At 40.8% G+C, this 22,266-nt stretch overlaps 1 protein-coding gene across 1 annotated transcript in view; it reads right to left on the bottom strand.

Annotated features, from left to right (window-relative positions):
- tcf4 (transcription factor 4) overlaps nucleotides 1–22,266 on the bottom strand; it is a 262,295-nt gene that overhangs the window by 187,262 nt on the left and 52,767 nt on the right. Inside the window, exons 3-5 of the mRNA XM_030436622.1 lie at nucleotides 19,266–19,310; nucleotides 4,394–4,399; nucleotides 3,624–3,634 (exon numbers count right to left, since the gene is read on the bottom strand). Coding sequence (XP_030292482.1) covers nucleotides 3,624–3,634; nucleotides 4,394–4,399; nucleotides 19,266–19,310 — 62 coding nt within the window. The remainder of the gene's footprint in view (nucleotides 1–3,623; nucleotides 3,635–4,393; nucleotides 4,400–19,265; nucleotides 19,311–22,266) is intronic.

The raw sequence follows: 22,266 nt of genomic DNA, 5'->3' as shown, positions 1-22,266 counted from the left end.
TTTTTTTCACTTCTCGTTTGGGGGATTGCGAATGAATGCGATCCAATCTAGACCTCGGCTAAGAGACATGAATTTTCATTAATTACAACCTTGTCAGCAAAAGCATTATGGGAGCTGAATATGAAAATGCTAATGAGGGGAGCTCATTTGCATATTTTTCTTTGTTGGAATGTCATTAATTATTACGTTTTATGATGATGAATGCAGCTGTCGATGGCTGGCCCTCCATGCCTAATTAGCTATCAGAAAATCCTCCGATCAAAAAAATGGATAGGGATCCCAAACTTTACTTTTCATTTCACACCTCTTTCACTTTGTCTCCAAATCTCACTCCATCACTGCCGCTGACAAACTTTTTTTTCTTCCCCCGTCGTTTCACGGCAAATTTTACTCTCTCTCTTCGTTCTCTGTTACGATCAGTCTTGTTCTCCATTTCCTCGGTCACCGCCGTCAACGCAGTTTGTCTTTGATTGTGAGAGATCTGAATATCAGCTGGTGGAGGGCGTGTCACACAGGGCAATCTAGGACTTCTGGGTTGCTGATCAAAAAAATTCCCCAAGTTCCTCTCGACACTGTCAGATTTGGTCTAGGACAGCCCAAAACCCCCCAGTGCATAGGGCTGTCACATAATTTCAGTAGCCTTAGCCCAGTTTGTCCTTGTACCTTTACTCTTTAAGTTATAGCTCCATCAGATTGTACCTTTAAGATGAAGCTGAATGAAGAAGAATCGTTCATACTTAGTGCCATTTGGTGAGGTTTCTTATTCATTCATTCTTAGTATTTTAGTACTGTCTCGTCTGAAACAACCTTTAGCCCTGGCTCTTATCACTAGCCTCTTTAGGTCTAGCCCTTTAACCTTTATCCAGGAAACCTAAGCCTTGGTCTAACTCTTGTAGCGCCGCCTTAGCCATTCTCTTTGAGTCTTGCTCTTCTTTTTCCTCTTGTCTTTTAAAGCTACAGTAGCTGTCTGTCCTAGGTGTTTCAGATCTACTCTTACTCAGTCAGTCCAGTCACCGTATTCCCCATTTCTGCTATCTAGGACTTGTCTTTTAGTTGGTACTTCAGGCTTAATTCATTTAGTCGTTACCACTGTAGTCTTGGCTCCTTAGTCCCAACCAAGTAATTAATCCTGTAGCCTCAAGTACTTTTTCTAGCCATGTTTATTTAGCTAAAATGATTGGGTTCTATATCCTTTGTCCTAATAATTTTCCCCTAATTACTTAGCACTGGCAAACTCTGGCTCATTCAGCCAAGAGCACTTTTAGTGACACGTCCCGGATTGATTAGATTTTGGCCTTTTGAGTCGTAGCTTCTGTCGTTCCCATGGATCCAACCCTCATCTTGCAGTTCGATGTTGCTCACCCTCAGTCTTTCAGCTGCTTTAGATGTGATTCATTACAGTAAAACCTTGCAAGTATTGACTGGCATCTACTCTGAATGTCTGAATGGTATGCTACAAGAAGAATCAGCTTGACAAACGTGAGCTAAACTGTAATAAGTGTTAGCTAATGAGCTAGCTACCCAGGCAGAGACGCAATTCTTTTTCAACAACTAGCAATCTAAAAATTGCAGTTAGCTAATCAGATGTGTTTGTAATAATACAGTTGGCTGATCTGATTAACTCTTGATTATCTAGCTGACACCTGAAGAGAAAACCAATCAGATGGCTCACTAATTGAAACTAATTCTAGTAAGAAGTCAACAAAAGTTGATGAAGTTGCTTAATGTCCTTCTGTATCCACACTCTTCGCATATATTCTACTATCTATATGTACTACAGCTCCCAGCCTCTGCTGCCCAAACGCTGAGGGTGTCCAATATGGTTACCAGAAGCTGGTGTACATCACCTGCACGTCCTGTAATACTGTCCATGCGTCGCCTCACCTCTCTCTTTTTTTGTTGTTCCTTCCATCTCTCTTTCTCCATTGTCTAAAAAGAGTAACAATGAAGACTTAACAAATCCCCCCTCCAAAAAAGCCACTAACGAACACCCCCCCTCCCTCACTCACTTGGCTTAATGAATGCCAGGCTTAATTAGAGCACCATGATGTCAGAGGCATTATAATTATCAGTTGGCTTCGTTTCAGAAAACACACACTGTCTCTCTTCTGTCTTTCTCTCTGTCTTTCTCTCTCTCATTTTTTCCTTTATGCCAAATCTTTATTTCCCTTTCTCCAATTTTAAGCTGATATCTTTTTCATGTTTAAATCAGACTCTTTTTTTTTGATAGAAGAGACTTAGTGAGACATTGTTTCCGATTTAGACTTGATGTGGTTCTAAATCTGATACACATCTGATTTGTGACATCAGTCTGAACACTTGCATCTGAATTCATATGACTTTTACAAAGCTCTAGTATTTGTGGTCTGGCATACATGATTATGAAACCTGGAGGGCAATCGACAGAGATTGTCAGTGGGGCCATCCAATGCACATTTAAATAATACAAATGTAATCAAATGCATGTTTGCAGCTTCTTAAAGCTTTGTCTTTAAGTTATGAATTGTTATGCTGAATGCGCCAGCTAAAAAATTATCTTTGCAAACATTTTTATAATCTATATGCAGTTGATTGTGTCCACCTGATGAATGTAAGTCTATTATTCACTCTCCTTGTAGCTCTGGTTTGGTCCCCACCAATTCAGATTCAGATAGCTGTTGGGCTGTTTAGCTGCTAAACATTGAATTTGCTGTTTGGTGCTGGGCAGGTAATGTACAGAGGGTTTACATAGGTAAACAGTTGCCTGCTGCTACTGGTAAAAACTTTGACTACAGCTCTGAGACTGGACCAATACAGCGAATTTGCTGCAAAACCAAACCAATGAACTAAAACAGTTAAAAAGCTCTACAGACGTGATTGTCGTGATAATTACTGATGTCTTCATCATTGCAATGACCCTTTTTACATTACACAGAGTTAGTTGACCGACTGGTGACATAAATCTTTTATTAGCGTCACTCTAAAACTTGTCATATGTCTGACCACTGTATCTTTACATTGTGTCCTGAAGAGCACAAAGCAAAACATGTTTTCAGCCCCTCGACCACTGTCAGTGCAACATATTGATGAAGATACCTAACTGAGTCCAACGCGTCATGTTTTTTACGTTTTTCCTGGATGTCAGGCTGCATGTCAATTCAATCAGGTGTCACACCAAATCGACCCGCATGTCTGCTGTGTGACTGTTGCCTTAAAACAGCCCATTAAAACAACACAGTCTCATAGCGTGATCAAATTAGCCATAACACACACGCGATATCTGGTTATACTTTCAAAATAAAAGCACCAAAGCTCCTTGGTTAGGTTTAGGCACAAAACCTACCTGATTTAAGGGAAGATGGTTTCCCTTAAAATACCTGATTTCTTGAAACAGTCACCGTTGACTATTGGCTTTAAATTGGACTCAAACCATGGTTGCCTAGGTGAAAGTTCTGTGAATGATCCATCCAACTAACTCTGACTCCTTCTGTTGTGGACTTTCTGGCTCTTTGTGCTCTTGTAATTATTGCCTCCTGCTGGTACCGCGCCTTCATACATGTGTACTTTTCGCGCACAGTCGAGGGAAACCGTCACACTCGCACGGTGTCCTCTACTGGATCAGTGGGTCTATCGAACACTTCGACACGAGAGGGGGCTGGTTATTTTATTGTCATGATTTCTTTTCTCTGCTGTTCACACACTCCATTTGGCAGCGCTGTCAGCTACTCTGAATGTTTGGGACTCCACTATGCCACAACAGCATCAGTGTGAGCGACCACTGGTGTTGGGGGAAAAAATTTTCCAGTTCATCCCAAAGGACTGTTGTTCACTCATGATGGACTAATATGGACACATGTGCAGACACACATGTAATCTGTATGTACTGTCTAGAGCTTGAATTCAGCTCTATATGCTACTGCTGTAATATGTTTTGTCAAAGGTCATAACAAAAGAAAAAAAGAGAAGAAAAGAAAAAGTAATTTGCAAAAGACAAGAAAAGATCAGAATGAAGATTTTATACTGTGGGTAATGGGGGGCGGGACTTGATAAGCTTTGGCTTCTCCCGCTTTTCCCTTTCGGCCATGTGTGTTGTATTATTTGAACAATGATGAAATGTGATGCTTATGAATTGACATGTCCGAAACAAACAACATAAATAAATAAATAAATAAAAGGTGTAAAAAGGTCAGGGCTCTGTGCAGGTCAGTCGGGTTCTTCCACACCAAACTGGCTTTGTTCACAGGGGCATTATCAAGTTGAAACAGGAAAGGACCTTCTACTCACTGTTGCCACAGTTGGAAGCATGCTACTGTTTGAAATAATACTGTATTCTGTAGCAGTACAAGTCCAAAGCCAAAAAACCATGACAAACAGCCTTAGAAAAAAACAAAAAAAACATAGTACTTATGAAAACAAGGTTCTGGGTTTGAAAAAACATCGGAATTTTCCTTTAATGTTTGCAATATGAATGTAGCTCCTCTCTCTCTCTCTCTCTCTCAGATGATAAAATACAGTTCATCTTTGGGAGCCACAGTTATAGCTGAAGAGCTCTCTCTCTCCCTCTCGCCCTCTCACAATAAACATACTGTTTCATACTGCACATCTCTATCTCTCTCTCTCTCTCACCTCTTACACACAAACAAGCACTCTCCCTCCACCATACAAACACACAAACACACACACACACACACACACACACACACACACACACACACACACACACAGCGTAGCGTGGCTGGCCAGATGGGACTCTTCCACATGACCAAGCCGATCAATCAACACTGAAGGGCCCAGGTGCTACTACGCACCATTTCACAGTCTGTCACACATACACACACACACACAAACACACACACACAAACACACACATGCACACATGCACATACAAACACACACACACACGCACACACAAACACACACATGCACGCACATGAGCTGCACACACACATAGCAGCACAGACATACAGAGATAGAAAGATAAAGGACATACACACACACGCGGAGGCACGATACACACACACACACACACACACACACACGCACGTGCAAACACACAGTGTAACATGAATGACCCCAGCTTGGTCTCCAGAGGCCTCATCTGGATGGATGACAGAAGATGGAGAAGACAGACAGATGCGTGGATAGACAGACAGACAGACAGACAGATAGACGAAGAAAAACAGATAGATAGATAGATAGATAGATAGATAGATAGATAGATAGATAGATAGATAGATAGATAGATGGCATCATTGTCTAAAGAAATAAACCAACATTTGACTTCAGGAACCTCTTAAACCTCAAACAGCAGCTTTCTTGTCACAGCTTCACAGGATTCAACTCACATGACAGTACATAGAAGCATGAGTTGAGACTGCCCTCCCAACAAATGGAAAGCATCTGTCTTTTCAGTGAATTTATAACAAAGACCTTTAGTACCAGCAGGATTTTTTGTCCACAGAGCATGTAGGTCTCGTTCTGACCGTCAGACAGTCACTGTTTGTTTGTTTCTTTTCAAATATGACCTTTAACATTTCTAACCAAGTAGCTGTTTTATCCAAATCAACAGCACCATTTATTTTTTTTGGAAAGCCTGGGCAATTTATGTCCTGTTGATTGCAGCTCACCTGTCATTTTGGCCATGCGAACTTATTCCGTTTTTTTATTTGGGGGCCTTCAGATAATAAAAAATGACCAAGACAGCCAGAAGTTAATGTTTAATTGTGGCTATAAAATGATCACTTCCAAGGAATATACAACCGATCTTGCTGGGAAACTGAGACTGAAGTTGTTTTGCATGTTGTCATGTTTGTTGTATGAAGTGAAGCATAATGAAAACGAGGCGTTTCCTGTTTGTTATAAGTAAAACAAAATATCTGATGGAACAGGTGCAATTTGTCCCAAGAAATTGGCCTACACCTCACGGGAATGCTAACTTCAAGTTGACAGTGCTTTATATTAAGGGCAGTAAGATATTTTGACTTGTAAATTAAACAAATATATAGCTGGTATGATTTTGTCATTTGATGTTTTTTGGTTATGCTAGCCATGTGATCAATCTCTTGTTCTATCAGTCAGTCCACCACTTTGGTATACTCTGAATTACCCAACAACAATTTGATGGATTGTTGTAAAATTCTGTACTGACATTCATGGTCCAAGAGAATGTGATTTAGGTGATTCCTTGACTTGCCACAGCTTTTCACTTATTCTTAAGTATAAAATATCCCAACATATAAAACGTGGATTAGTACCAATTTAAGGACAGATGTTCGTGGTTCCCAGAGGATGGATCCTAAAGATTTTGGTTATTGTCTCACCTTAATTTGCGTTTTGTGCTAATTATCAAATTTGCTACTACTATTTACTAATGTCCAAGGTTAAAAAATTATACTTGCGTTGCTTAGCAAGAGCATGTTAGCTTGCTGACATTAGCATTTGCCTCAGCATTTCTATATACTATTTGTGATTAATGCTACATGGAGCATCAATTACATGAAGCAAATTGAAAGATTTTGTCAAGTTTTTTGGTTAGTTGAGGTACTGGTGCTGGTGGTTTAGGATGTTCTACTGCAGTTCTTCCTCGTTTACATGCTAAATATATGAAGGTCCCCCTGATTTTAGGGATAAAGGCACGCAAACCTGATCAAACTACTTGTTGACAATCTGCAGACAGTAATCTCAATATGCAGACTCGGGGGCCCACAAAAACCTGCATTATAGCTATGCCTCAGCTTCACTATTTCCTTTAATAGCCTTTTCAAAAACTGATAATTAACCCTGACAGTTCTTCAAGAAACTGAAAAGCGTTCTCCACGACACTTCCCCCTCTCCGATCAGGAACCCTGAAGTGCTCCCCAATGAACCGCTGCTTTTCAGAGTGTACGTTTACATTTCCACCCTCCGCCCTCTCGCCTTGACGAGACCCATTATTACTATGTCAGATCTAATTACACAGACAATTTACATGTGATACAAGCCCCTTCAAAACAATAATATACTAAATACTCCGCAGTGGCTTACATTGTGCGTCCGCGTTAATGCACTGAAGTCAATGCAGCACTAATCAATGCATGACATCCATTCAAAATACTCTGAGAATGAGACGGTGGCTGTTCAGTTTCAATCAGCAGGGACAATAGAAACAAAATCACTGAAGGTGGAGCAAGAAATGAGGGATATTAAGAGTAAAAATGCGTTATTTTTTAATGTATTTCCTTTTTTTTTTATTCAAATGTATAACACTTATCAACCAGGTTTTATATACTGTTGCATTTTTGGCTGCGTATTTCGACTTTTATCCTGTTCCTGTTGGCTTATTGAGCTTAAAGTTTACCGTTGTCAAATGTTTTAAGTTCATGATAATCCTAATTTATACCATTTTTATGAGACCTGAGCATGGATGTTCATTCTTGACCATCAGGTACACTTCACAACAAAATCTTTCATCTTTACACATATAGCTTTTCAGAGTTTTCAGCTTCATCTTATGGTCTTCATTCAGTCAGTGGAGATGGCTCAGGTGTCGCTATGTGACCTGACTGAACTTCAGTCATGTGGTGTTTGTGTATCTAATCCCTATCTGTGTCAAAGCGATTCAGAAACATCATTTCAATCCTGTATTTAATTAAGAGGGTTGTAACTCACAGTTGTTTTCATTATCACTGACTCTGTCATATTACACTTTATCAGTTTTATAGTTTGTCACAAAATAGTAAAAAAAAATAAATAAAAATGCCCATCACCACTTCCTGGAACCCGTGGAGAGGTCTTCAAATGTTTTCTTTTGTCCAACGAACAGTCCAAAGATTAAAGATATTCACTTTACAATTCTAAAAAAAAAAGAAAAAAAAGTAAAAAGAAAAGCAGCTAATCCCTACTTTTGAGAAGCTTGTAACTACATCCTTTTAAAAACAGTTATCAGAACTGTCTATGATTGATCTTCTGTTGGTCCGCCACATGGTTGATGAACAAAATAATACGCTTGTTAAAGTTATTGTCATTTTTAGAAGTTGATCATTTGTGTCACCACAATTCCTCTCCTCTCTTTTCCTCCTCCAACCTCTTCATCTTTCCTCTCCTCTCCTTTATGCTTTAACATTCCAAGCACAAAGACCCAGACCCAGCAGGGAGAGACAGGGGGATGACCTTGGCACCACACCCAGCTGAGGTGAGGGGCTCCCGGGGTAGAGAGAGAGACAGGAGGGCCTGGTCTCCACGGAGGAGAGATGGGGGTGAACAGAGAAGCGGGTGATACAGAGATGGAGGGAAGGATATGAAAAAAAAAACAGATAGAGGTCAGGGAAAGGAGAAAAGGACAAAACAGGGAAAGGCAGAAGTGATTAAAGAATGACAACAGAAAGAGATAAATGATGCATATGCAGAGAGAAACGGTAAAGGATAAGCAAGAGAGGATCAGATTCAAAGAAAAAAATGAAACAAAGACTGGACAAGATTTAGAGTGTGAAACAGAGAGGAGAAAGAGGTAGAGGTAGAAAGAGAAAGAGGGAGCGACAGATATGTATTTCTATATAAAGTGTCCAGATGTGACCTCCTCAGAGGGGGTCCGGCCTCGTGGCTCAACACTCATTAATAAGGTCACCCGGAGGTGAGACAGACGGCTGACTCACTACATTTCAACAAAAACAACAAGAGGAGGAGGAGGGAGCCAAGATCATCAGGTTTATACCAGTTCTATGTACATTATACAGTTCTGTTTAATGCTGTCTTTTAATAATATATGAAAATGTATTGATACAGTTTAAACTCAAAAAGCTGCCTGGTTAACTTCTATATTGTTTATTAAACAGGTGTATAAATAGAAATGTTAAAACGAGACGTTCTGTCTTTAGCAGCAGTTGGGGTTGGAGCTCTCTGAACGGTCTTAACTATTGAATAGAATGGCTTGAAATACGATTAACACGTTCACTTTGGCAATCCCTTAACTCATAAGGTCAAAATTTGAATTTGTTATTTAATTTGGTTGATGAGCGAATACCTGTAAAACAATTAACGTCAGCAGTCCCTTCCAATTCATGTTTGGAGCCCATTTCAGCAAGCTTACTAGCTAAACTAATATGGTAAACGTGGTAAACGTTAGCTGCTAAATGGCAATACTTTAACACTGTCATTCTAAGCGCGTTTGCATGCTGACATTGTTGCTGACAAATGTTGGTTCTGGGCTGGTGCTAGTGCTAGTTTGGAGTTTTCAGGAACCGATTTGCTTTTCCATGGGCATGAGAGCCACTGTAGAGTCATATGCTTTAATCACTGTATGTAAGTGCTTCTTTGTTCTAGACCAATGTTTTGGTGCCATTCTGGAACCAGTTTTCCTGACCGGGAGCCATTTTTTGGCTGCTGGAACATAAAGAACGGGTTCCAGAGTAGGCACTGACTCCGAACCAGCACCTGAATCGACTTGACTCACAAGGCTATAGACTCACTGGCCGCCTTTCACACATGCACTGCTACTCTGAAATGACCGTCCAGACATTACCGGAAGGAACTGTATGTAAACGCAAACGTCCAAATCTGCTATTCTGGTCATTTAACTAACTTATCCTGCCGGCTGCCTCGTACAAAGACAGTGAAATGTGTGATTAAGCCTGTGTCTGTCTAGAGCTGGATATTGTCTGGAGAATTCACAGCATGAGAGTGGGTGTGTTGATGACGTTGCACGGAGTGTGGCTACATCCTACATTTTTCTGCTTGCCTGTAAATTGCTTCAAATCTTTAGTTGATACCTAGGATCCCAGTTCATATAGTATTAATAGATACTGTATGGATAGAGTATTTCCAGCAGGTGAGAACACAGGCAATCTCCTGTTGTGTGCTACATGTGTGAAAGGGACACGCTGGACAATGTCCAGACCTGATCCTCCAACTAGGGCTGGGCGATATGGCCTAAAAATTGAATCTCCGATTTTTTTACACCAAACTCGATTTACAGTTTTAATCGATTTTTTTTTCCTTCTCAAGAACAAACTTCAAATTACAAAGAAATTATTAAAAGCATTGCGTTTATTTTTTTTGCTATGATTTTAAACAAATTTGCCCTGCCATTGTAAACAGTGCAGCTTCAAACTCACTTGAAAAAATACATGAAAGTGCATCCTTTTGAAAAGACTGTGTCCCTTTTTGATAAAATGCTTTTGTTAACATAAATTTAACATGTCAGATTGCTTGCTATTATAAAAACAGATAAGTCGCCATATTGGTATTGATAAAGTGTGAACATAACTTTCATTAAATACTTTATTTTGCAAAAGGTGCCTTTGTTTACAAAAAAGTATTTTATATCCCTGAAGATATGTAAACTAAATTAAACATCTGCATGCATTGGCATAGTACACATGACATGTTGGTAGATGTACAGGACATGAGGTGTGTGCTTGCTGTCTGTTTTACACATTTTTGACCATGAAGACGAGCCTGTCTGCTCTCTATGGTTTGAGTCAGGACCCGTTGCGGCTTTGTAGCACAAACCTGCGGTCGAACATTTTCAGCAAGTGGATGAACCTCCAGCTTTTCCACTGTATATACGGGCACCATATCTTTAACGATATGCAACGTGACTGCACCCATAAAAGCTGTCCACCGGGCCGCTTTCTTGTCATACAGGACACAATTATTACATGATTCCGCTAATGTTGGCTGCTTTATAGCGGGTGTTTGTGGGCTGCCGCGGTTTTCTCGTAGTGAACAACAAGTGTCCCACTTGAGATGCTGAAATAACAGTGACTTTTTAGGAACGAACTCTTGGCTCGCTGCATGTTGTGTTTGCTTCTCTGTGGAAAGTCAATGCGGGGAGAACGGCGGAGCCCACTATGAACTATGGGAGCCCGTAAGGAGTGGCGGTGGAGCAAGTTAAATATAAAATCGACTTTCGTTTTTTAAAATCATCCTAAACCAAAAACTCGAATTAATAGATTTTGCCGATTTATTGCCCAGCCCTACCTCCAACATTGTCCGTATTTCACATAGAAAATTACTTTTTTGTTTCACCTTCGGTAGAACTAAACAGGTTCCCCTCACTAGTCATTTTGCAAGGCTCTGCTAAACAGGTACTGAATGCACGATGATGAAAACTGATATCCATCTTCTAATCTGGCATTGGTGACTAATACAAAACAAAAGGATTCTGCTTTTAAGTTCCCAGAGGCCAAAAGCTGTGGCTAAAACCCCAAAACTTTGACAAGTGTGTTGCAGAGCAATTTTTGGCGAAACATCCCCTGTGCTCCGTTACCATTTCTTGGGAATTTTTTTTTTATTTTAATTACAGAATGGAAGCAGTAGAAGCTGAGCTGGTAGAATGAAGCGGCTGTGCATCATAATCAGACATAAGCCACATCAGATCGTTTATTTATAACAGAACAGAGTGTGCTTACAGGCCGAAACCACTGAGTCGCTCATTTACTATGTAGGTGACAGTTACAGGGGTGGGGGGTTCTGGGTGGTGCACCTGCTCTGCCAAGCAGCTACACAAAGGTGGATACACACACACACACACACACACACACACACACACTGTATAACCACATACAAACACATGAAAGGTAGAATCATACAATACCTCCACATTTACACGCAACCACACAAGAACACACACCAGTCGAAGAGCACAAATACACTCATTCACATTCACACACATAAGCGCACAAGCACAAATATGCATGTATCCTCATACAAACACATGAAAGCTAGCATCACACACTCTTATACAAAGACAGACAATTTAAACACACACACACACACACACACACATTGAAATAATCACACAAGTTTGCATGTGTTCAGTTAGACAACACACACACAAACACACACACAAAGACAAAAAAAGAAAAAATACACGCACACACGCTAAATGCATACACATAAACGTGAAAGTCAGTCACACACTCAGCTACGGACACAGTGTATAACCACATAAAAACACATACATAAAGAAGCACAGATGACACACACAGACACCAACACACCACCCTGCCAGCGTGCACAAAAGCACACACCACCACAAACCCAAAAACGTGCACACACACACACACACACACACACACACACACACACACACACACACATACACACAAACACACACAAGCCCACCAAATAATCATTTAAACCTATATGTGCACATGAAGATAACACAGCAACACATATCAATGAAGCACATACAAGCATTCACACAACACAGTACATGTACTCATAAAACTCATGTGTACTGTAAGTGCAGGTCCACATTTAGACAGTTTTACACATAAACACAGACACATCTTTTAAATGCTAGATCAGTACTGTGGTTCTGTGTGTGTGTGTGCACGTGTGTGGGTTTGTGTGTGTACGTGTGTGTGCATGTGGGCAGATTAATCTAGTGGGGTCGCTGAGATGACACTAATCCCTTCGCTGATTATCTAGAGCATAACATCACTCTAATCTGATGGTGGGGGGGTTAAGAAAGACAGACAAGGTTAGAGAGGGAGAGAGGGAGAGAGGGAGCGAGCAAGAGAAGAGAGAGTGAGAGAGTTAGAGGCTGCGCTCACACTCAACATGTTCAGGTTGGGTTCATTAAACTCCGCACTGTTTCTCTAGTCTGTATTCTTTTGTCTCGAGTTCATTTCAGGTGAGAATCTCAAGTCTCAAGCCTGAGAATAATCTGAAGCAATTACAGTCGATCAAACAAAATTCAAAGCATTACGGGGAGAAGACACATGAAGTGCCTCGTGTCTGGAACAGCTTCAAAGAACAAAAGAAAGTCAAGACTCAGATGTTTCTTTAAGTGTTCGCTGATGTTCGACTCCTGTTACCAAAACTGTGTGATAAACACCACATTAAACCTAATACACAGTTTGACCAGTTTGATCTTTCTGTTTCAAAAAGTGCATCAGGGTTAGTTCCCCGGTAGTACAGGTGCTCCTCAGAGCTGTGTCAGCTCCTCAGTCTTCTTCACATTATATACTGATAACAGCACATGTAGATATACTGGTAACTACTTTATTAAAAGATTCTAGGATAATTGCATTAAGATTCTGAAACTAAGATGTTTCAGAATCCAATGCTAACAATGTTTCCCAACAAATTTGTGTCATTTGTGTCAATTGCTCAGTTATTCTGACCCTCCATCCAACCACCTAATATTTACACTGACTAGACTAGAAAATAATGTTGTAAAACCGTAAGCCAATTCGGGATTTTACTGAGAAAAAAAAATAGATTTAACTAGAATGGCACTCAGTAAAGCAAAGGCCCAACAGCCCCCTTTAATTCAATCAAGTCTAATCAGCTATCAAATAAAGCATATTTGGATCTGTATTTTTATTGGGATTGGCATCAAATTGTATACCTGCCGACAAACCAACCAACAACAAACTGGACACATTCTGACCAGATGTCAAACTATTTTACAGCTGCACTACAGAGAAACAACTTTGTAACCCTAGCTACAGTTGGGGATCTAATACTCCTCTTTACTGGTGATCCACTGAAACATTTGTTAAAGCAGTCGTGCACTGCAAGCCAAGTATGTTTTCTCACTGATGTGTCTAACATTCGCAGGGTAAACTTGCCTACAAAGAGCACACAAAGGATGAGATAATCCCAAATGGGGCAAGTAACACTGTGGTGGACACCCCCAAAACAAACAAAAGAAACTATCAACAGCATAACACCCTAAGAACTACACATTCAAAAAGATCTAGGCAGCCCTCACCATCACCTTGGGTTGCAAGAACAAGAAGCCAACAATCAACCACCGAACAAGCACAGAGCAATCACTCAGAAACACAACCAACCATTTATCTATACCATCTATAGCACTTTCGTAGTGGTGACCTAACATGCCCCAACAGCCACCCAGTAAAGCCTCAGCAATGAACTAGCAACTTACTCAACCAACTGGCATGAGTGACTTTAGTCTTAGTGACGCTAAGTAACACCCTGAGGATGTCAACACAGGAGAGTCAAGTCTGTGTACAGAGTCAGAGTTTAATGACCTTTTTCTCCTGACCATTTGAGTTCCAATATTTATAGACAGAAGTAAGGTCAAGGTCAGAACTGGGTAATGCACCATCACTGATATTATTGAAAGCTCTGTGGGGTGGTATTGATACTGAAACACTACTTTTCTCATCAGGACCCACAAAAAGCCAACAGACTAGAAGACAATCTCATTTTACCTGATCAGAACAGTCATGGGTAGAAAGTAAAAAGGATGTTTTTTATAACTCTGCCGGCAATAGTGGAACTGTGCGTGTGTTTGTGTGTGCGTGTGTGTGTGTGTGTGTGTGTTCCATATCCCTGGCTGTCTCTGTCTCTTAGTGTTATCATTATCAAAGTAAATTGCGGCTCCCGTGTGCCAGATGAAGAATACAATATTTCCATTTCTGACTCTGCGTCGTCCCTTCTCTCTCTGCCTCTGCAGCTACATACCATAATCACAACACTGTCACAACACATCGCACACACAATGGATCACTCCAGCACAGAACCCCAAACTCTGGAGTTTAACATTTCTTTTTCTTCTGTTTCATTTTATTCATTATATATTTCTCCCTTATTCGATTCGCTGTGCATTCACGACTAACTGAACAATCTAAAGAATTAGCTCAATTATCATAATAGTAAAAAAATTCATTTTTTTAATGTTTAGTTTCGTTTCAGCTGATCTAAGTAACAAATGGACACTTTCAGAGAGAATCTTATTTGTACACACATATTTGATCAAAACGCAGTTACACAAATACAACTTTTATAATAGATAATATACCCATATGTGGATATTATATTGTGATACAGCATAAGTGTTGTTTTCTTCCTGGATTTAAAGGTTGCATTACAGCAAGGAAATGTAATTTCCTCAACTTGCTAGACTGTTCTACTTGTTCTAATACTTGGCTTTCCACACTTCTCATTGTGTTGATATTTTGTGAAAGTGCCAATAGTCATCCCGACAGCATTTGTTCAAAAACATCGTGATATTTGATTTTGTAACCCATAGAATTTAAGTAGTGCTTCAGATGAGATTTCAAAATGTCAAGATATAAATTGTGTATTCTAATGTGGCTTAAAAATGTCGCAATGTTACATGAAGGCCATATTGCCCTGCCCTGGGACTAACCTAGTTAGTGGTTTGTGGCAGCTTGTGATGGTTACATCAAATTGTAAGCTATGAGTCAATAAAATACAAATGTGATAAGTAAAATAAAACAGTCTTAAAACTTAAAAAAAATGAAATAAAATCCTCCTGATGAAATGTTGCCTTTTCCCCTGAAAATAGAAGTTTCAGAAACACTGCTAGGCCCCTTGGTTCCTATAAAGAGAAATCTACTACTCTATTACAAATACTCGTCAACAGTGTGCTTTGCAGCGACAGTTTAGGAAAGCAAAAAAGTCTAATTTTTTCTAAAGGTTGACGTGAGTTTGACTGGCCTGCATTTAGCCCTGACCTCAGCCTAGGGGGACCAGATCCCGACAGACCAAATGTGGGACAAAGACTTTTATTTGAATGGGACACGTTACCAATGCTGAGAGGAATTTCGATAAGTTGTCTAGTTAACTTGAACATAACTAAACATTGGAGCTCACTCTTAGCTCATAACATATCCTTAGCCCTCTTGTTTATTCAGAAGCCCGCTGCTTCTGTAAAACCATGTGACATTTGCCTTTCTAATTGGGAGTGCTGCACAGTGCGGTAAATGCTAGTTATTTAAGTTGCTGGTGCCTTGTCGTCAGCTGCCGTTAACTGTCTGGTTAACCTGCACTTTACCCATGCGTTGCTGGTTTGATTGAAATCGCTGTGAAGAAAGAAGCCCTCCCTTCTTTCATACCAGCCATTGGATAAAGGTCCGTTTTAAGAAAGCATCTGTCCTGTAGTGGTTTGACTTTTGACAACCAGTCAAAACGTAGGCCATCATCTCTGTGTGTGGGACGTGGGACAAGGGACAAAGTAAATGAGGTACAGTCCAAAAGCACAAAAGCGCGACACCTGGTCTCAACCCCATGCTCTTGCGTCTGAGTGCGCAAGAGTAGCATATTAATGTCCATAGTTAAGGAATGACATTTAAATGTGAAGCTGTTCACGTGTTTTGTTAGAAAAAACTTCATGTACAAAAATAGTCCCATGCTGCTGCATCCACAAAAACCCATCTAAAAAACCCTATGACACACACACACAAGTGTGACTTCTTTGTAGCTTAAAAAATAAATATCCAAGATCTAATGTTTTCCATGAGCACGTTATGAACCAACAAATGAGAGAATGAGCAAGAGACAGAAAGAGAGCAGGTAGAGTCAGATAGAGAGAGCTGACATCTTCCATATTTGATGCATCCAGTCAAAGGCAATTAAGCTCTGTGTGTGTGCGTGTGCATGTGTGTGTATGCGTGTGTGTGTGTGTGTGTGTGTGTGTGTGTGTGTGTGTGTGCGTGTTTATGTGTGTGCGTGCATGTTTGTGAATACATCTGCATGTGTGTCTTTCGGTGATTATATGTCTGTGTGGCTGAGTGTGTGTGTGTGTGTGTGTGTGTGTAGTGTGTGTGAGGGAGTGAGTGAATGTGTGTGTGTGTGTGAGAGAGAGAGAGAGAGGCAGATTATCTGTGTCAGTGGCCATTTGCTCACAACTGGCGCCACAGCGAAGAGAGCCAGAGGCAGAGAGCATCATGGGTAAATGAGCACACACTGCCGAGCGTTTTCCACACAGCGGGCCGAGAGAGAGAGAGAGAGAGAGAGAGAGAGAGATGGAGAGAAATTGCATGCCAGATGACCTGTCTCCTCCAGTGTACGATAGTGTTTCAGACACACACACACACACACACCATCGGATCAAAACCCAACAAAGCAGTTCATCCAAAGTTGATGGAAAGAAGTAAGTGCATTGTAAAATAATAACAACAAACACTCACATACACAAGTACACACACACACACACACACACACACTCAGCCTGTGGTGTACCTGTTAGCCTGGAGTTGGTGTACGGAGGTGAGAGGCTGTCATGTGATGCCATGTACTGAGACCCATCTGCATAACTCTGGAGGAGGAGACAGACATATGTGATGAACATTCATAGTTATTATATGTAGCCATCAGACAATAAGCAGCAGAAGGAGCTGTGATCATAGGAATACCTGTAATGGAACAGCATTTTAGCAGTAGCACTGTTTGACACAGTGACACAAAATAGCACTAGCAGATGCAGAGACACTGCATGATGACCTCATCTCAGTCTTTTGATAAAGAGAATCAGAGTGATATTTATATGTTGTATGTGCCTTCTTGTTACACAGGGCAAGAGATGGGAAGATGGAAGCTACTCTCATAACTATGACCCAGACTGAACAGTCAGCTAAGCTTAGCTGCAAGGACCAGTGTTGGGCACGTTACTTTTAAAAATTAGTTATAGTTACTCGTTACTTCTCCCAAAAAACTGAGTTAGTAACGGAATTACTCCACTATAAAAGTAATTAGTTACCAGGAAAAGTAACTATTGCGTTACTTTTATTTCTCCCCCCTTTTGGAGCTCGGCATTCATTTTAGCGTACTCGGCATCTCCATATGTATTTAGAAAATGTATTTCTGCATGGCGGACCAGCTCCTGTTCTCACCGATATTTTGCCAGTGAGTGCTCTGAAGGAGTCTGAGTCAACTGTTGATAACGGGAGCAAGTTCTCAACAACATACCTGTCTATCATTGCATTCAGTTCAGTCTGTGTCACAAGTTTTTGTGATGCTGTTAGCGGAGCTCACGTTAGCCACACCTGGCCTGCTATCATCATCAGCAGCGTCAGCAACGTTTTTGGCCAGTGTTAGTTTTGTAGAAGCGCGTGCCACTGAGAGATGCTTCATTAGATCAGAGTTGCTCACAACGGACGTGGACAAAGGAGATTAAAGTAGTGTCTGTACTTCCACTTTGAAAACGTTAACTTTCCCTCTGGACTCGCCATTGCTGCAGTTCACCTCTGCTAGTTTGTGTGTGTGTGGGGCTGCTGTGTGCGTGTGTGGCTTGTGTGTAAACCGAACACTGCCACTGATTGGCTTAAGAACACTCAACGTTAGAGAGCCAATCATCATCACTTATGCGGTTGTCTCGCTCCTCCCTCCTCCCTCACCGGAGGAAAAAAAACGTGTAACGATGGCAATAGTAATTAGTTAGATTACCCGTTACTGAAAAAAAGTAACGCCGTTAGTAACGCCGTTTATTCTAACGCCGTTATTCCCAACACTGGTAAGGACATAAGATATAACAAGATATGATGTATTAATATCAGTGCTGAGCGTCGTGCACTACAAAGAAATGCATCATTGCAAAAAACGATTTGAGATACTCCGCTTTAGTGATAAACACATAACTGAACCTCAAATAAACTCAGTTTGTCCACAATAAAGTCCTTTGGTGAGCGAGCTGCTTGATTGGGTTTGTTTGAGTGTGTTTGGCCTGTCAAGTGCAGTTCATTTGCCACTTTAACATGTTTTTACCTTTAAAGTGTCATCTAATGGTGTCAGGAAGCCCAGTCTAATTCTTTATTTATTAATATATCATTTTGAGGCAATTCATTTTTGTAATAGGCACTGTCCTTTTGTGTTGTTTTATATATTGGCGTATTTTCTTTTTAGGCTGCCTACTGTGCACAACATGTTACTGTGAGGTGCACTTGGGGCTGGTTTTTACCAAATTTGCTGTTGGTTTTGTGGCATTATGTCATTAAAAAGAGCATAAAAGAAAGAAAAGATCTGTCTTTTGTGTGATTTTCAAAAATAACAAGCAATGTGCAATACATCACATGTCAAACAATTTAGTTTTTTGAGTACTTTGGGAGCTTTTAAAGCTTTATGAAAGAGAATAACAGGAAATGAGGGAGAGGGGTGGAACAAAGGTGCCCGGGCAGACTTAAACCCACCACCACGGATGTTGTGAAACAAGTTTGGAGTTTCAATTGATGTCTGTAAAATCTGCGCTATGAACAACCGATAGCACTGCCAGGGAGAATCCTTATTTCTCCAAGGCGTAGGTCAAGGAGCTATGATGCACGCCACTTAAACCACAACAATTGTTGCTGCGTGCATGTTGACGTTGAAAATATGTCAATGCACCCATCTCTGCAGCACGTCCTTTTTCCTCCAAAGTCTCCTCACAACGTAACATGTCAGGACATCCCTAGTGTAGGAGATGCAGTATTGATAATAACAGCAGATTGGAGTTCTTCTAATGGCAGTGATGTTGCATTTAACAATAAAAGTCAAAGTTAAAGTCAAAGTTATTGTCGTTGTGTTGCTGTGGTCAGTCACCTTAGAAGAACGACTTCCACTTGTCCATGACCCTGCGCCCGTTCTCTCCTCCATATCTGTACGAAAAAGAGAAAGAGAGACAGGAATTCAGATGACGGAGAGATAAAACATGGCAATAAGATCCAGGACGGTATACAAGAACGTTAATAATCTATAAGGAAAAAGTACAGTTTCGGAAGGTTGTCGCTGATCGAGAAGGAAAAATACAATTTGAAAAAAAAAAAAACCCCACAAACTCCAGTCGCTTCATATATTGCGGTGAGTCAGGATGTGCAGATACATATTGTTACCGCTTTACGCATCATGGTTCAAAATAAATCCAGCAGGCAGCTAAATGATGAACGAGGACTCATTTCAGATTTCAATGACAAAATGAAAAATCTATAACACTTTTTTTTTGTGTTTACTTGTGCATCAAAACACTGCTTTAATGCCATCAGTTTAGTCAGTGGCTGCTTTGGTGAACATCTCAAGTCCTCAGATCCACATTTTAATCACTCACGTAATCATGTGAGTGATCATCACTCTCATCACATCACTGTCAACACTCAATGCCACATACAGTATGATATTACTGTACAGCGTCTGTAATCAACTACAGCAACGAGGATCATCCTCTCTCCATGCTCCATGTCATTAAACATTATTGATTATGAGTGCAGAGCCTTTAATGTGTCTCTGTAAAATGTAATGGCCCTTTAAGCCTCCTGCAGACCGCTAATCCCCGCCGCCATTGCACTAGATCCATGATGTTATCTGTCATAGGTCACAAGTGACCTGATCACTGCACTAGAGGAAAGGTCAGTGGGTCAATATATTCATCCTGAAAGGGAACACGAAAGTACCAAAATTCATGGCCATCCATTCAATAGTTACTGACATATTTCACCTAAAAAATGAACCTCATGGTGGCGCTAGAGGGCAAGTCAAGGGATTACCAAATGCCGCCATCGCAGTCCATTTCATAGTTGTTAAGATATTCACTATAAGTCTGGACCAAAGTGGTCGATTGACAAGATTCGGCCATTAACTAACAATAGCAATACAATAATATTGTTCACAACCATCTTACAGAGTTAAAATGACAGAATACGAAATGCGTGACACACACCAGCTGTTTACATCTCGTTTCCTACCAACAACAACAACCAGCCATCAGTTGTGCTAAACCTAAACGAACTCTAACCGTAGTGGCGGCTAATCAGAAAACAGACATATGAATCATTTTTGGAACCATCTGACACTGATGGACAATCTGATCTGTTGCCCCAAATGTGAGAACTCGAAGGAAAAGAAAGAGACGCACAGAGGCCGGGATACTCTGACATCAAGAGACAGCTACATGACAGGTAGATCAGTTCATCCAGGTTGACTCAAATGTGCAAACGCAGCTCTTGCTTACAGTATACACACACACACATGCACGCGCGCACACACATACACACACACACACACACACACACAAAAACACACAGTTCTTTCATGCATTGTTGTGCACAAATCTCTCCTCAATAGGCTCTCCATTATGTCAGTGTGTGTATAGTGAGCAGCTTACATTCATTGTCGAGTCATTTGGATTGTCAGCTTATCTGCGTTTGAGTGCGTGCGCGCGCGTGTGTGTGTGTGTGCGTGCACGTTGTAGGCCGATAGAAATAAAGTGGTTCAGTTTACAAAGGAGCCTTTTGAAGCAACACAGGAAGTCACTACCTCAGCAAATGTATGTTTGGGTTTTGGGTTACCTGTTTGAAGAACACGTAATACATAATAGGGATAGAGAAGAGAAGAGAAGAGAAGAGAAGAGAAGAGAAGAGAAGAGAAGAGAAGAGAGGAGGGTAAAGATAATACTGGGCACAATCACTTGTTGGAAAATTGGATTTAGGGAACATCCACTTGATCAACATTGACGCATATTCAACAGTCATTTGTACTGAGGGAACGTATATCCACTGACCAGATATATATTTTTTGAAACAGACAACTTGATTGTTTGAAGTGAAGAAACCCAAACCTGGACAAACCTGGATTTAGGGAACACATACTTGATCAGTATGTTTTGGGAACAAACACTTATTCATTCAAATTTTGGGAACGGATGCTTGATTGTAAAGATCTGGATGACACGGTATTGATCAGTCTTGTGTATTGAACACACATTTGATCGGATGGAGTTAGGGAACATGCATGTAATTGTTTGGATATATGGAAAACACACTTGATTGTTTGAATTAACACCCAGTGTGTGTGTGTGTGTGTGTTCCCTTGCCCGGATTTAAGGAACAAATGTGGTGAATGTGGTGCACAATAACAACACTCGTTAAAGGGGACCGTGTAGTGAATGAATGCATGACTCTTTATTAGGTATCACTATCGCAGACTTGTTTTAACCAGACTTCAGTGTGCAACCCTTTAAGCTGATCCATATTTTCTAGTACTACTTTACAAGAATACTCAACCGGTAATTGTGCCAGTTATGTATTACATGATTCTCCACACACGTTTTCATGTTTTTAAACTTTGTCAACACATGCGTTTCTGTCCGGCAAAAAAAAGGGAGTCTGCTTGGAAACACGTCGGGAGAAGAGAAGGGGTGAAAATTACAAAAAGAAAAAGTAGAGCGGGAGAGTTTGATGATAGCTGGTCCAGATGCAGGGGAAGTGTAGGTGAAGCTGGGGAGGAAGAGGATGGGGGTAAGAGAGCAATTAAAGAAAGCATCCTTCAGCATTGAAAAATAAAAGACGGAGGGAGATTGGATGAGAGCGAGGGGAGGAAGAGGGGGGGAGAGAGGAATACAAGTTGGTGTGCAGGAGTTGAGAGATGTGGAGGAGGAGGAGAGAAGGAGGCATCCATGTGTCCTGCACCTGATAAGGCCTCCGATTGAGGGCTATAAATTACACCACAGAGGGAGAGAGAGAGGGAGAGAGGGAGGGAGGGAGAAAAAGAGAGAACTTACACACAAGCAGGGAAACTCACACAAAAGCACACATACATACCTCTCTCTCTCTCTCTCTCTCT

The sequence above is a fragment of the Sparus aurata genome, chromosome 12 (genome assembly GCF_900880675.1).
Source record: "Sparus aurata chromosome 12, fSpaAur1.1, whole genome shotgun sequence".
NCBI classification, from domain to species: Eukaryota; Metazoa; Chordata; class Actinopteri; order Spariformes; family Sparidae; genus Sparus; species Sparus aurata.
This window is presented reverse-complemented; position numbering and strand designations above follow the sequence as displayed.